Genomic DNA, 13,870 nt, shown 5'->3' on the forward strand with positions numbered 1-13,870 from the left:
AGACATGGGGAGAATGTGCAAATTCCACACAGACAGTGACCCAAGCTGAGAACTGAACCCGGATCCCTGGCGCTGTGAAGCAGCAGTGTTAACCACTGTGTTACCATGCCACCCAGTTAGTTTCAGACTGGTTCTGAAAGAAGCTATAAGTATCTCTCTCTCTCTCAGATGTGTTGGCCTTGTAAAGGGTCCAGAGGAGGTTCAAAAGAATGATCCCTGGAATGAAGAGCTTGTCGTATGAGGAACAGTTGAGGACTCTGGGTCTGTACTCATTGGAATTTAAAAGGGGATCTTAGTAAAACTTACAGGATACTGCGAGGCCTGGATAGGGTGGACGTGGAGAGGATGTTCCCACTAGTAGGAAAAACGAGAACCAGAGGGCACAACCTCAGTCTAAAGGGACGATCCTTTAAAACAGAGATGAGGAGGAATTTCTTCAGCCAGAGAGTGGTGAATCTGTGGAACTCTTTGCCGCAGAAGGCTGTGGAGGCCAAGTCATTGAGTGTCTTTAAGACAGAGATAGATAGGTTCTTGATTAATAAGGGGATCAGAGGTTATGGGGAAAAGGGCAGGAGAATGGGGATGAGAAAAATATCAGCTATAAGAACATAAGAAATAGGAGGAGTAGGCCATCTAGCCCTTTGAGCCTGCCCCGCCATTCAATAAGATCATGGCTGATCTGTCGTGTCTCAGTTCCACATTCCCGCCGTCTCCCCTTAACCCTTAATCCCCTCTCTCATCAAAAACCCATCAACCCGCGTCTTAAATATATTTAGCGAGGCAGCCTCCACCACTTCAATGGGCAGAGAATTCCAGAGATTCACCACCCTTTGAGTGAAGAAGTTCCTCCTCAACTCCGTTCTAAACCGCACCCCCCTTTATCTTGAGGCTGTGCCCCCTAGTCCTACTGTCCTTTCTGAGCGGGAAGAGTCTCTCCACCTCTATCCTATCCATCCCATTCATCATCTTATACGTCTCAATGAGATCTCCCCTCATTCTTCTAAACTCTAACGAGTACAAGCCTAGTTTATTCAGCCTCTCCTCATAGCTCAACCCCCTCAACTCCGGAATCAGCCGAGTAAACCTCCTCTGCACTCCCTCCAAGGCCAAAATATCCTTGCGTGAGTGCAGCGACCAAAACTGCACACAGTACTCCAGCTGCAGCCTCACCAGTGCCCTATACAGCTGCAGCAAGACCTCCCTACTTTTATATTCAATCCCCCTCGCTATGAAGGCCAGCATCCCATTAGCCTTCCTGACCACCTGCTGCACCTGCAGGCTGGGTTTTTGCGACTCATGCACAAGGACCCCGAGGTCCCTCTGCACCGTCGCCTGCTGCAGTTTTTCGCCATGTAAGTAACAGTCCTTCCTACCATTATTCCTACCAAAGTGGACCACCTCGCACTTGCCAACATTAAATTCCATTTGCCAGTTCCTGGCCCATTCGCCCAGCCTATCTAGATCCTTCTGCAGACTCCACACCCTCCGCGCAACTTGCCGTTCCACCAATCTTGGTGTCATCAGCAAATTTCGACACCATACACTCGGTTCCCTCCTCCAGATCATCTATATAAATGGTGAATAGCTGAGGCCCCAGCACCGACCCCTGGGGCACTCCACTAGTCACCAACCGCCAATCCGAATAGCACCCATTGACCCCCACTCTCTGCCTCCTATTTGACAGCCAATCCTCTATCCACACTAACACCCTACCCCCAACTCCATGCCCCCTGACCTTCTGCAATAACCTCTTGTGCGGCACCTTATCAAACGCCTTCTGAAAATCAAGAAAGACCACAACCACCGGCTCTCCTCTATCCACCACCCTAGACACATCCTATGATTGAATGGCAGAACAGACTCAATGGACCGAGTGATCTAATTCTGCTCCTATGTCTTATGGCCTCTCTCTCCCAAGGTGTTTAAAACTCTAGAACTGTTAACAACTAGAAACACGTAACGTTATGTTGTTTCCCAACTGATTTTGAAGAAGAGTTTAAGTCTATGAGAGTAATATTGCTTGAATTGGAACTAACCGTGATAGGTTAAGAGTTAAGGATTGTATCTTGCCATGCTTAAGTATTTCAATTGGTAAATGTTAAGCTAGTTCATTTGTTATGGTTAAACCGTATTGTTAAATAAAGTTTGTTTTGATAAAAGCTTCCTAGTGTATCAATAGAATCACACCTGGAGTGAAACACCTTCTCCTCACACTAGTGCCTACATAGAAAAACTGTTGGGATCTAGCTGGGTTTCATAACGTACCCTGGGGTTTCTGATCTGGTCGCTAACAGCTGGCTGAGGAATCTTGAAGACAGGGTATCACTTTCATGATCAGGGGGTCAAACATTTTGGAGTGGGGGGAGGAGAACTCCCTTCACTCGGAGTGGTGATTCTTTACGGTTCTCCCAAGACGGGTGGATGCTCAGTCGTTCAGAATATTCAAGGCAGAGATCGATAGATTTCTAGGCACTAAGAGCTTTGACAAGCCCCTCCAGCTTTCTGATGTGATAAAAACAGACACAGCCACAGCGACCCCTCCCCCACCCCTGCCACCCCCCTGGGCCCAGTTCTACAACACAGCCTCAATCAACAGCTCCCAACTTCACTATTGCCTGTGCCCAGAGCCAGGGCTCTTTCCCAACTCCACCACTTGGCCTGGACCGCACAGGGAGATCCCACATCGCCTGTGCCCAGAGCCAGGGCTCTTTCCCAACTCCACCACTTGGCCTGGACCGCACAGGGAGATCCCACATCGCCTGTGCCCAGAGCCAGGGCTCTTTCCCAACTCCACCACTTGGCCTGGACCGCACAGGGAGATCCCACATTTACCTAAAACTCCGAAATGGTTTGAAGCTCTTGGTCTCCGGGTGTCTCGCTACCTCGGTTGGCACTTTTTGCACTTGGCGAAAGACATCTCTGAAAAACAAAATCAAGAGTTTATTAGGCAGCAGAATCAGTAAAACAGGAGCTAACCGGTGCTAACAGAGTGCAGGTACAGCAGGTAAAGAAGGTAAATGGCATGTTGGCCTTTCATTGTGAGAGGTTTGGAGTACAGGAGCAGGGATGTGTTGTTACAATTACACAGGGGCCTTGGTGAGGCCACACCTAGAGTATTGTGTTTTGGCCTCCTTTTCTGAGGAAGGATGTTCTTGCTCTCGAGCGAGTGCAGTGAAGGTTTACCAGGCTGATTCCAGGGACTGATGTATGATGAGAGATTGACTAGATTAGGGTTATTTTTACTGGAGTTCAGACGAATGAGGGGGGGATTCTCATAGAGATTTATAAAATTCTAACAGGACTAGACAGGGTGGATGCAGGGAGGATGTTCCCGATGGTGGGGGGAGTCCAGAACCAGGGGGTCACAGTCTGAGGATTGGGGGTAGACCATTTAGGATGGAGATGAGGAGACATTTCTTCACCCGGTGAGCCTGTGGAATTCATTCCCACAGGAAGTAGTTGATGCCAAAACATTGAATGTATTCAAGAGGTGGCTGGATATAGCACTTGGGGTGAATGGGATCAAAGGTTATGGGGAGAAAGCAGGATTAGGCTATTGAGTTGGACGATCAGCCATGATGGTGATGGATGATGGAGCAGGCTCGAAGGGCCGAATGGCCTCCTCCTGCTCCTATCTCCTATGTCTCTATATTAACTTAATTTGTACCATCAATGGGAGTAAAGGGTTAATATATCCCTCACTCTGTATGGTACATGGGACCGTGTTAACAGGAGTACAGAGTTAATATGTTCCTTACTCCACACAGGGGCTGGTTAACCAGGAGTACAGGGTTAACGTGTTGCTCATTCTGTACTGTTGACAGAAGTCAGTATTATCAGGAGTAAAAGGCTAATAATTTCCTCATTCTGTCCCAACACACGGAGGGTGTTATCATGGGGAAAGGGTTCATATATTCCTTAAAAAAAAGCAAATTACTGCGGATGCTGGAATCTGAAATGAAAACAGAAAATGCTGGAAAATCTCAGCAGGTCTGGCAGCAACTGTAAGGAGAGTACGCACTTGGAGTATTGTGTACAGTTCTGGTCGCCGCATTATAAGAAAGATGTGGGGGCATTGGAAAGGGTGCAGAGGAGGTTTACCAGGATGTTGCCTGGTATGGTGGGAAGGTCTTATCAGGAAAGGCTGAGGGACTTGAGGTTGTTTTCATTAGAGAGAAGAAGGTTAAGGGGTGACCTAATTGAGGCATACAAGATGATCAGAGGATTAGATAGGGTGGACAGTGAGAGCCTTTTACCTCAAATGGTGATGGCTAACATGAGGGGACATAGCTTTAAACTGAGGGGTGGTAATTATAGGACGGATGTCAGAGGTAGGTTCTTTACTCAGAGGGTAATAAGGGTGTGGAATGCCCTGCCTGCAGCAGCTGTGGACTCGCCAACTTTAAGGACGTTCAAATGGTCAGTGGATAGGCATATGGATAACATTGGAATAGTTTAGGTCAGAGGGTCATTAGATTGGTTCCACTGGTCGGTGCAACATCGAGGGCCGAAGGGCCTGTACTGCGCTGTAATGTTCTATGTTCAATAAGAACTGACGTTTCGAGTCCCGATGATCCTTTGTCAAAGTCTGTTCATTAGCTCGTTCACTAATTGGTTTAACTGAAGGAACACTGGGCCTGGCCTATATGTGACTCCAGTCCCACAACAAGGTAGTTGAGTCTCTGCAGTGCCGAGAGAGCCATTCTATTTTAACAAATATCTGGTCTGTTCACCGCCACCCTCCCAGAGAGGGGTCACCTCGTCTGTAACACCAGCATCCCAAGACTGGGACAGGAATGCACTCAGTCTCCTCCCCCACACCAATGATTGGACCCAGAACAACAGCTCATAGAGCCATAGATTTACAGCATGGAAACAGGCCCTTCGGCCCAACTTGTCCATGCTGCCCTTTTTTTTAAACCCCTAAGCTAATCCCAGTTGCCCACGTTTGGCCCATATCCCACTATATCTATCTTACCCATGTAACTATCTAAATGCATTTTAAAAGCCAAAATTGTACCTGCCTCTACTACTGCCTCTGGCAGCTTGTTCCAGACACTCATCACCCTCTGTGTGAAAAAATTGCCCCTCTGGACACTTTTGTATCTCTCACTTTAACGCAATGCCCTTTAGTTTTAGGCTCTCCTACCTTTGGGAAAAGATATTGACTATCTAGCTGATCTGTGCCCCTCATTATTTTATAGACATCTATAAGATCGCCCCTCAGCCTCCTACACTCCAGAGAAAAAAGTCCCAGTCTATCCAGCCTCTCCTTATAACTCAATCCATCAAGTCCTGGTCGCATCCTGGTAAATCTTTTCTGCACTCTTTCTAGTTTAATAATATCCTTTCTATAATAGGGTGACCAGAACTGCACACATTATTCCAAGTGTGGCCTTACCGATGTCTTGTACAACTTCATCCAGACATCCCAACTCCTGTATTCAATGTTCTAACCAATGGCACCTAGCATGTCGAATGCCTTCTCACTGCTCTATCCATTTCTGACTCCACTTTCAAGGAGCTATGAACCTGTACCCCTAGACCTCTTGGTTCTGTAACTCTCTCCAATGCCCTACCACCAACTGAGTAGGTCCTGTCTTGGTCCAATCTACCAAAAAGCTCATAACTCTGGAGGTCCAGGAGGAGCTGGGATTCTTCGAGTCAAGAAGGCTGACTGCCAAATCGTCCGTTCTCATTGGAGCGATGGAGGGGAGCGACAGCCAGAGAGTGCGAGCCCCGATGGAGCTATTCCAATTGATTCGATGGATATGGGGCTTGTGGCTGCTATTCCTCTCACAGCCAGCTGATGACGCTACTGAGCCAATCCCTCTTACAAAGCATAGAACTTTGGTTCAGTCCAAGACCGGGGGCAAAGGGCAGAGTTCGTCTCTGTGCAAAGAGACTCAGGGCAGAGTCTGTGCAAAGACTGTCCACAGGTTCTGCTGGATCATGGGTTTCCAAATCACTGAAGAATCAAATAAACACATTTTGTGGCAGGTGGCAAAACTCTGAGACAAAATCTCCTTCAACGGGAAATGGTCTCATAGTGGGAGGGGGTGGTGGGGAAGGCGAGGGTGGGGGTGAGGTGGGGGCAAGGGGGGAACGAGGGGGGAGGAGAAGCGAGGGGGGGCGAGGGATGCTGAGGGGGAGAGGGGGAAAGGGAGGAGAGGGGGGACAAGGGGGACGAGAAGGGCAAGGGGGGGTTGGGGGGGGAGCGAGGGGGGCCTAGGGGCGGCAAGAGAAGGGGAGGGAGGGGGGGAGTGGAGAAGAGGGACGGATTGTGTGCGAGAGAGAGAGAGAATGAGGGAGTGATGGGGAGGGGGCTTGAGGGAGGAGTACACAGCAGAGAGGGAACTCCTGGTTGGAAGAGCCACAGAGACAGGAGGAGTGCACCTGGAGTGAAGATAAAGATGAGTGAGCGAGATAGACTGTGACCGGGTGAGAGAGAAAGATTGAGAGGCAGATGCAGAATAAGCTGGTAAAAGAGAGTGGGAGATGGTGTGGGAGGTTAGAACAGACACGAGAGAGAGAACAGAAGAGAAAAAGAGAGAAAGTGTGTGTGAGAAAGAGAATGAAACATATTGTCAGAGAGGGATGCGGGAGGGACTCAAGGAGCTGGGATGAGAGCAGAGAAGGTGAACAGAAGTTCTATTTGAGGTGGACGACAGGTTGAACAGAGTGAATAAGGAGAAAGTGTTCCCAGTGGCAGGAGGCTGGGTAACCAGCGGGGGGGACACAAATTGAAGAGAATCGGGAAGGAACTCGATGGGGAGATGAGGAGATGAGTTTTTTTTAAACACAGCAAGTTGTGATCTGGAAGATGCTGCCTGATGGAAGCAGATTCAATAATAACTCTCAAAAGGGAGTTGAAAAGGAGAATGTTGCCGGGTTACGGGGAAGGGGCAGCAGTTCAGGGTGTGATCCTTCTCAAAGATCTCCTTTCTGACCTGTTTGTTCTCGTGCTGGAAGCCAAATTGTGAAGTACGACAGCTAACGTCGTCCGGGAAAATATCAAAATACGGTGGCACAGTGGGTTAGCACTGCCGCTTCACGGCGCCAGGGATCCGGGTTCGATTCCCGGCTCGGGTCACTGTCTGTGTGGAGTTTGCACGTTCTCCCCGTGTCTGCGTGGGTTTCCTCCGGGTGCTCCAGTTTCCTCCCACAGTCCAAAAATGTGCGGGGTTAGGTTGATTTGGCATTGCTAAAGTTGCCCCCTCGTGTCAGGGGGATTAGCAGGGTAAATACATGCAGTTCCGGGGCTGAGATCTGGGTGGGTTTGTGGTTGGTGCAGGCTCGATGGGCCGAATGGCCTGCTTCTGCAGTGTAGGGATTCTCCGATTCTTCAACGAATCCAAAGAAGTCACACGGACTTGAAAACGTTAACTCTGTTTCTCTCTCCGCAGATGCTGCCAGACCGACTGAGACATTCCAGCATCTTCTGTTTTTGTAGAGTGCCCCCTGGGCCACCAGAAAGGAGGACCCGAGGCTTCACAACATCGCTGCACGCTGATCAGAAAGATCAAGGACACCAGCCAACAGTCCCTTGAAGAGTTGGTGTCACAGCTCTCCGATAGGCAGCTGCTGGAGTCACAACGACACAGCTGTCTACTGCTGTCCTACAGTTTAACAAGCACTGGATAATTATTTATTATCACAGCTTGGATCTGTGTGGTTCCCCAATCAGTCACAGACCCAGTCTCCAATCCATGAAGCAGTGGGATTAATTGGATAGCTCTTTCAAAGAGCTAGCACCGGTACAATGGGCCAAATAGCCTCCTGCTGTATTATAGCTGGTTATGGAGGGATGCACGGCAGTATACACACACACAGACACAGACACCCATACACATATACACCCACACACACACACAGGCACACCCCCATACACACACTTACAAGTGCACAAGTATATACATGTGTACACACACATGCACAATTATGCGCATGCATGTATACACACATGCTTACATGTCCACAAGCACACACACAAGCATATACACATGCATGTGCATTTACACAATAATGCACATATCAAACGTACTGAAAAAATACACAAGCACACACATATACACGCATGCAAACACATGCACCTTCATACACACATGCACACACACACCACAATGCACAATTACGCACTTGCAGATATACAAACATGCATATGCGTGGGTGCATGCGAGTGTGTGCAAGCATATACTCGCACACATACATCCATGCAACCACACACATGTACACACAGTGGGTGGGATTTTGTGTCCCATCCCAAGGTGTGTTTCTTCCAGTGGAGGGTGACCCTCTGTTCGCCAGTGATGGGATCATAGAACACTACAGCACAAACAGGCCCTTCGGCCCACAAGTTGTGCCAATCATATCCCTACCTACCAGGCCTATCTATAACCCTCAATCCCATTAAATCCCATGTACTCATCCAGAAGTCTCTTCAAAGACCCCAGCGAGTTCGCCTCCACCACCACCGACGGCAGCCGATTCCACTCACTCACCACCCTCTGAGTGAAAAACTTACCCTGGGCATCTCCTCTGTACCTACTCCCCAGTACCTTAAACCTGTGTCCTCTCGTAGCGACCATTTCAGCCCTGGGAAATAGCCTCCGAGAATCCACCCTATCTATACCTCTCAACGTCTTATAAACCTCTATCAGGTCACCTCTCAACCTTCGTCTCTCCAGGGAGAAGAGTCCCAGCTCCCTCAACCTATCCTCATAAGGCATGCCTCCCAATCCAGGCAACATCCTTGTAAAAACTGGTGGGACTTGTCACTGAATCTACCCCACGCCACCAATAAAGCTGCGAATGTGGCAGGGGGAGGGGATGCGCTGTTGGTGGGACTGGAACATGAGGGTGGCGTAAACAGCTGGAAGATCTTGCCCAATTGTGGCTACAATTAACCCCTCACGTACCCTGACTGACCAGGAAGCAAGACTCACTCACATGTCCATTGGGATTGGCACAGTGGAAATAACAGCCAAATCCTTCTCCAAATTCTTCTGCTTCACCCTGAGAATGAAACACGGAAAGATCACCACAATATATCACCGCAGAAAACCTGCATCACCTCACCCACAGGAACACACCGCCCCATTCTTCACCAAAACCTAACCCCGTGCTGTACCTGTCCTGGGAGTGTTTGATGGGGGACAGTGTAGAGGGAGCTTTACTCTGTATCTAACCCCATGCTGTACCTGTCCTGGGAGTGTTTGATGGGGGGGACAGTGTAGAGGGAGCTTTACTCTGTATCTAACCCCGTGCTGTACCTGTCCTGGGAGTGTTTGATGGGGGGGACAGTGTAGATGGAGCTTTACTCTGTATCTAACCCCGTGCTGTACCTGTCCTGGGAGTGTTTGATGGGGACAGTGTAGAGGGAGCTTCACTCTGTATCTAACCCCGTGCTGTACCTGTCCTGGGAATGTTTGATGGGGACAGTGTAGAGGGAGCTTTACTCTGTATCTAACCCCGTGTTGTGTGGGGAATGTCAATAGCAGTGTATTTCCTGTACAGATGAGCCGGCGCAGAGGGAGGGGGTTTGTAACGTTACCTCTTTGTCTTCTCATTGGAGTAATTCAGGTCGGCTGCTGCTTGAACCTTGATGTCGATCATGCTCTGGATCAGTTCCGAGGCCTCAGCCTCCTTCTTCCGGAGCTGCTCCCACTGAGTGCGGCTGTGCTGCTGGAGGCTGTCGTACTTTGCTTTCACCTCACCATTGGCCTTGGCCAACTCGTCGATCTGAGTCTGCAGTCGCCCTCGCTCCAACTCCAGCTCTCCCAGCTTCACTTCCAACTCAGACAACCTGTACACAACACCGAGAGGGCATCACACCGTGGTGGCTCGGCGGGCTAATTAGGGCAGCACAGTGGGTTAGCGCTGCTGCCTCACAGCGCCAGGGGCCCGGGTTCGAATCCCGGCTTGGGTCACTGTCTGCGTGGGGTTTGCACATTCTCCCCGTGTCTGCGTGGGTTTCCTCCGGGTGCTCCAGTTTCCTTCCCCACTCCAAAGATGCGCAGGTTAGGTGGATTGGCCAGGCTAAATTGCCCCTTAGTGTCAGGAAATTATCAAGGTAAATATGCGGGTTAAGGAAATGGGGCCTTGGTGGGATTATGGACTGTACAGACTCGATGGACCGAATGGCCTCCTCCTGCATTGTAGGGATTCTATGAACCATGGAGTGGACACCTATGCCTCCACAATAGAGAGAGTGAATAGACTGGGACTATACTCATTGGAATTTAGAATCATAGAATCTTTATAGTGCATAAGAAGGCCACTCGGCCCATCGAGTCTGCACCGACCACAATCTCACCCAGGCCCTATCCCCCTAATCCCATGCATTATGTGCCCGACACTAATGGGGAATTTAGCACGGCCAACGCAGCTAGCTCGCTCATCTTTGGACTGTGGGAGGGAACTGGAGCACCCGGAGGAAACCCGCGCAGACATGGGGAGAATGTGCAGACTCCACACAGACAGTGACCCGAGCTGGGAATCGAACCTGGGTCCCTGGTGCTGTGAGGCAGCGGCGCTAACCCACTGTGCCACCGTGTCGCCATTTAGAAGCATGAGGGGAGGCCTTATAGAAACATATAAGATTATGGAGGGAATAGATAAGATAGAAGCAGGGAAGTTGTTTCCATTGGTGGGTGAAACTAGAACGAGGGGGCATAGCCTCAAAATAAGGGGGAGCAGATTTAGGATTGAGTTGAGGAGGAACTTCTTCACACAAAGGGTTGTGAATCTGTGGAATTCCCTGCCCAGTGAAGCAGTTGAGGCTCCCTCATTGAATGTTTCTAAGGCAATGGATTCATGAACAGTGCAGGAATTAAGGGTCTTAAAAATGTATTTATTTTTCACAAGTAAGATTTACATTAACGTCGCAATGAAGTTACTGTGAAGATCCCCAAGTCATCGCACTCTGTTCGGGTCAATGCACCCTAACCAGAGAGAGGGCGGGTAGGTGGAGCTGAGCCCATGAAAAGATCAGCCATGATCTTATTGAATGGCGGGGCAGGCTCGAGGGGCCAGATGGCCGACTCCTGCTCCTAGTTCTTATATGTTCTTATTACAGGCTCTTGGCAGGAGTGACCAGAAAACCCAAACCCTGTCTCTGAAAGCTGCACTTGTTATTTTGACGGGGATGGGCCAGGCTTCCCACAGCTGAGTGGATATATCAGCTGTCTGGTTTCAGTATTGCTGTGGTAGTGAAACGTGGAGTGGGAAGCTTCGACCAAGTCAGAGCGGGTCTGAGCTCAGCGATTAAAAAAAAACCACAAATGCTGCAATCTGGAAAAAAAAACCAGAAAATGCTGGAAAATCTCAGCAGGTCTGACAGCGTCTGTGGAGAGAGAATAGGATCATAGAAACCCTACAGCGCAGAAAGAGGTCATCTGGCCCAGAGAGTCTACACCGACCACAATCCCACCCATTCCCTACCCCCATATCATAAGAACATAAGAAATAGGAGCAGGAGTAGGCCATCTAGCCCTTCGAGCCTGCCCCGCCATTCAATAAGATCATGGCTGATCTGAAGTGGATCAGTTCCACTTTCCCGCTTTCTCCCCATAACCCTTAATTCATAAGAACATAAGAACATAAGAAATAGGAGCAGGAGTAGGCCATCTAGCCCTTCGAGCCTGCCCCGCCATTCAATAAGATCATGGCTGATCTGTCGTGGCTCAGTTCCACTTTCCCGCCCTCTCCCCATAACCCTTAATCCCTTCTCTTATCAAAAACCCATCAACCCGCTTCTTAAAAATATTTAGCGAGGCAGCCTCCACCACTTCAACGGGCAGAGAATTCCAGAGATTCACCACCCTTTGAGTGAAGAAGTTCCTCCTCAACTCCGTTCTAAACCGCCTCCCCTTTATCTTGAGGCTGTGCCCCCTAGTCCTACTGTCTTTTTTGAGCGGGAAGAGTCTCTCCACCTCTATCCTATCCATCCCATTCATCATCTTATACGTCTCAATGAGATCTCCCCTCATTCTTCTAAACTCTAACGAGTACAAGCCTAGTTTATTCAGCCTCTCCTCATAGCTCAATCCCCTCAACTCCGGTATCAGCCTAGTAAACCTCCTCTGCACTCCCCAGAAGGCGTTTGACAAGGTACCTCACAAGAGGTTATTGCAGAAGGTCAGGGGACATGGAGTTGGGGGTAGGGTGTTAGCGTGGATAGAGGATTGGTTGTCAAATAGGAGGCAGAGAGTGGGGGTCAATGGGTGCTATTCGGATTGGCGGATGGTGACTAGTGGGGTGCCCCAGGGGTCGGTGCTGGGGCCTCAGCTATTTACCATTTATATAGATGATCTGGAGGAGGGAACCGAGTGCAGGGTGTCGAAATTTGCTGATGACACCAAGATTGGGGGAACGGCAAATTGTGCGGAGGGTGTGGAGAGTCTGCAGAAGGATCTAGATAGGCTGGGCGAATGGGCCAGGAAATGGCAAATGGAATTTAATGTTGGCAAGTGTGAGGTGGTCCACTTTGGTAGGAAGAATGGTAGGAAGGACTATTACTTACGTGGCGAAAAACTGCAGCAGGCGACGGTGCAGAGGGACCTCGGGGTCCTTGTGCATGAATCGCAAAAACCCAGCTTGCAGGTGCAGCAGGTGGTCAGGAAGGCGAATGGGATGCTGGCCTTCATAGCGAGGGGGATCCACCGGCTCTCCTCTATCCACTGCCCTAGACACATCCTCATAGAACTCCAGTAAATTTGTCAGACACGACTTCCCTTTAATGAAACCGTGTTGCGTCTGCCCTATCAAGCAATTCCCTTCAAGATGCCTCGCAATTTCCTGCTTAATGATGGATTCTAACATTTTACCTACCACAGACGTTAAACTAACCGGCCTATAATTCCCCGCCTTTTGCCTGGCACCCTTCTTAAACAACGGCGTAACATTAGCCGTTTTCCAATCTTCCGGCACTTCCCCGGAATCCAGCGACGTCTGGAAAATAACCACCAAGGCATCCACTATCACCTCCGCCATTTCTTTCAGAACCCTCGGATGCATTCCATCCGGTCCTGGGGACTTGTCCACAATCAGCCCCTCCAGTCTATCGAGCAACACCTCTCTAGTAACAGTAATGTCATTAAGACCCTCCATTCCTACCACCTTTCCATCGCTAACACCCGGCAAATTATTCACGTCCTCCTCCGTGAAGACAGAAACAAAAAAGTTATTCAAGACCTTCGCCATATCCCCATCCCCTACCACTAGCTCCCCTTTCTCATCCTCTAAAGGACCAACGTTCACCCTAGCCAGCCTCTTCCTTTTTATATATTTATAAAAACTCTTGCTATCCTTTTTTATATTAAGTGCTAGCCCAGCCTCATAGCTTCTCCTCCCCTCCTTTATCAACTTCTTTGTCAATCTTTGTTGACATTTAAACCTTTCCCAATCCTCTTCTCGCCCACTGCTCTTAGCTACTCTAAACGCCTCCGCTTTTAATTTAACACTTTCCTTCACCTCCTTCGTTATCCACGGCTTATTACCTCTCTTCCTACTGTCCTTTTTAACCATCGGAATAAATTTCTGCTGAGCACCAAGAAAGATCTCCTTAAAGATCCTCCACTGCTCCTCAGCAGACCTACCTTCCAACGCACTCCCCCAGTCCACATTCGCCAATTCTTCTCTCATCCTACCATACTCCCCTCTATTCAAACAAAGGACGCGTGTCCGGGAACCCACTTTCTCCTCCTCCATCTGCACCAGAAACTCCACTGTACAATGATCACTCTCTCCAAGAGGATCCTTCACTGCAAGGTCCCTAATTCTACCCGCCTCATTACATAGCACCAGATCCAAGATAGCTTGCTCCCTCGTCGGCTCCAACACACACTGTTCAAGGAAATTATCCCGGCAG

General features: G+C 49.4%; 1 protein-coding gene across 1 annotated transcript in view; it reads right to left on the bottom strand.

Moving 5' to 3' along the window:
* The window catches only part of LOC145349238 (autophagy-related protein 16-1-like), an 84,958-nt gene that overhangs the window by 43,992 nt on the left and 27,096 nt on the right, over positions 1–13,870 (bottom strand). The window contains exons 5-7 of the mRNA XM_080197711.1: positions 9,554–9,805; positions 8,950–9,015; positions 2,833–2,919 (exon numbers count right to left, since the gene is read on the bottom strand). Coding sequence (XP_080053837.1) covers positions 2,833–2,919; positions 8,950–9,015; positions 9,554–9,805 — 405 coding nt within the window. The remainder of the gene's footprint in view (positions 1–2,832; positions 2,920–8,949; positions 9,016–9,553; positions 9,806–13,870) is intronic.

The sequence above is a fragment of the Carcharhinus amblyrhynchos genome, chromosome 10 (genome assembly GCF_965287045.1).
Source record: "Carcharhinus amblyrhynchos chromosome 10, sCarAmb.v2.hapA, whole genome shotgun sequence".
In the NCBI taxonomy this organism is placed as follows: domain Eukaryota; kingdom Metazoa; phylum Chordata; class Chondrichthyes; order Carcharhiniformes; family Carcharhinidae; genus Carcharhinus; species Carcharhinus amblyrhynchos.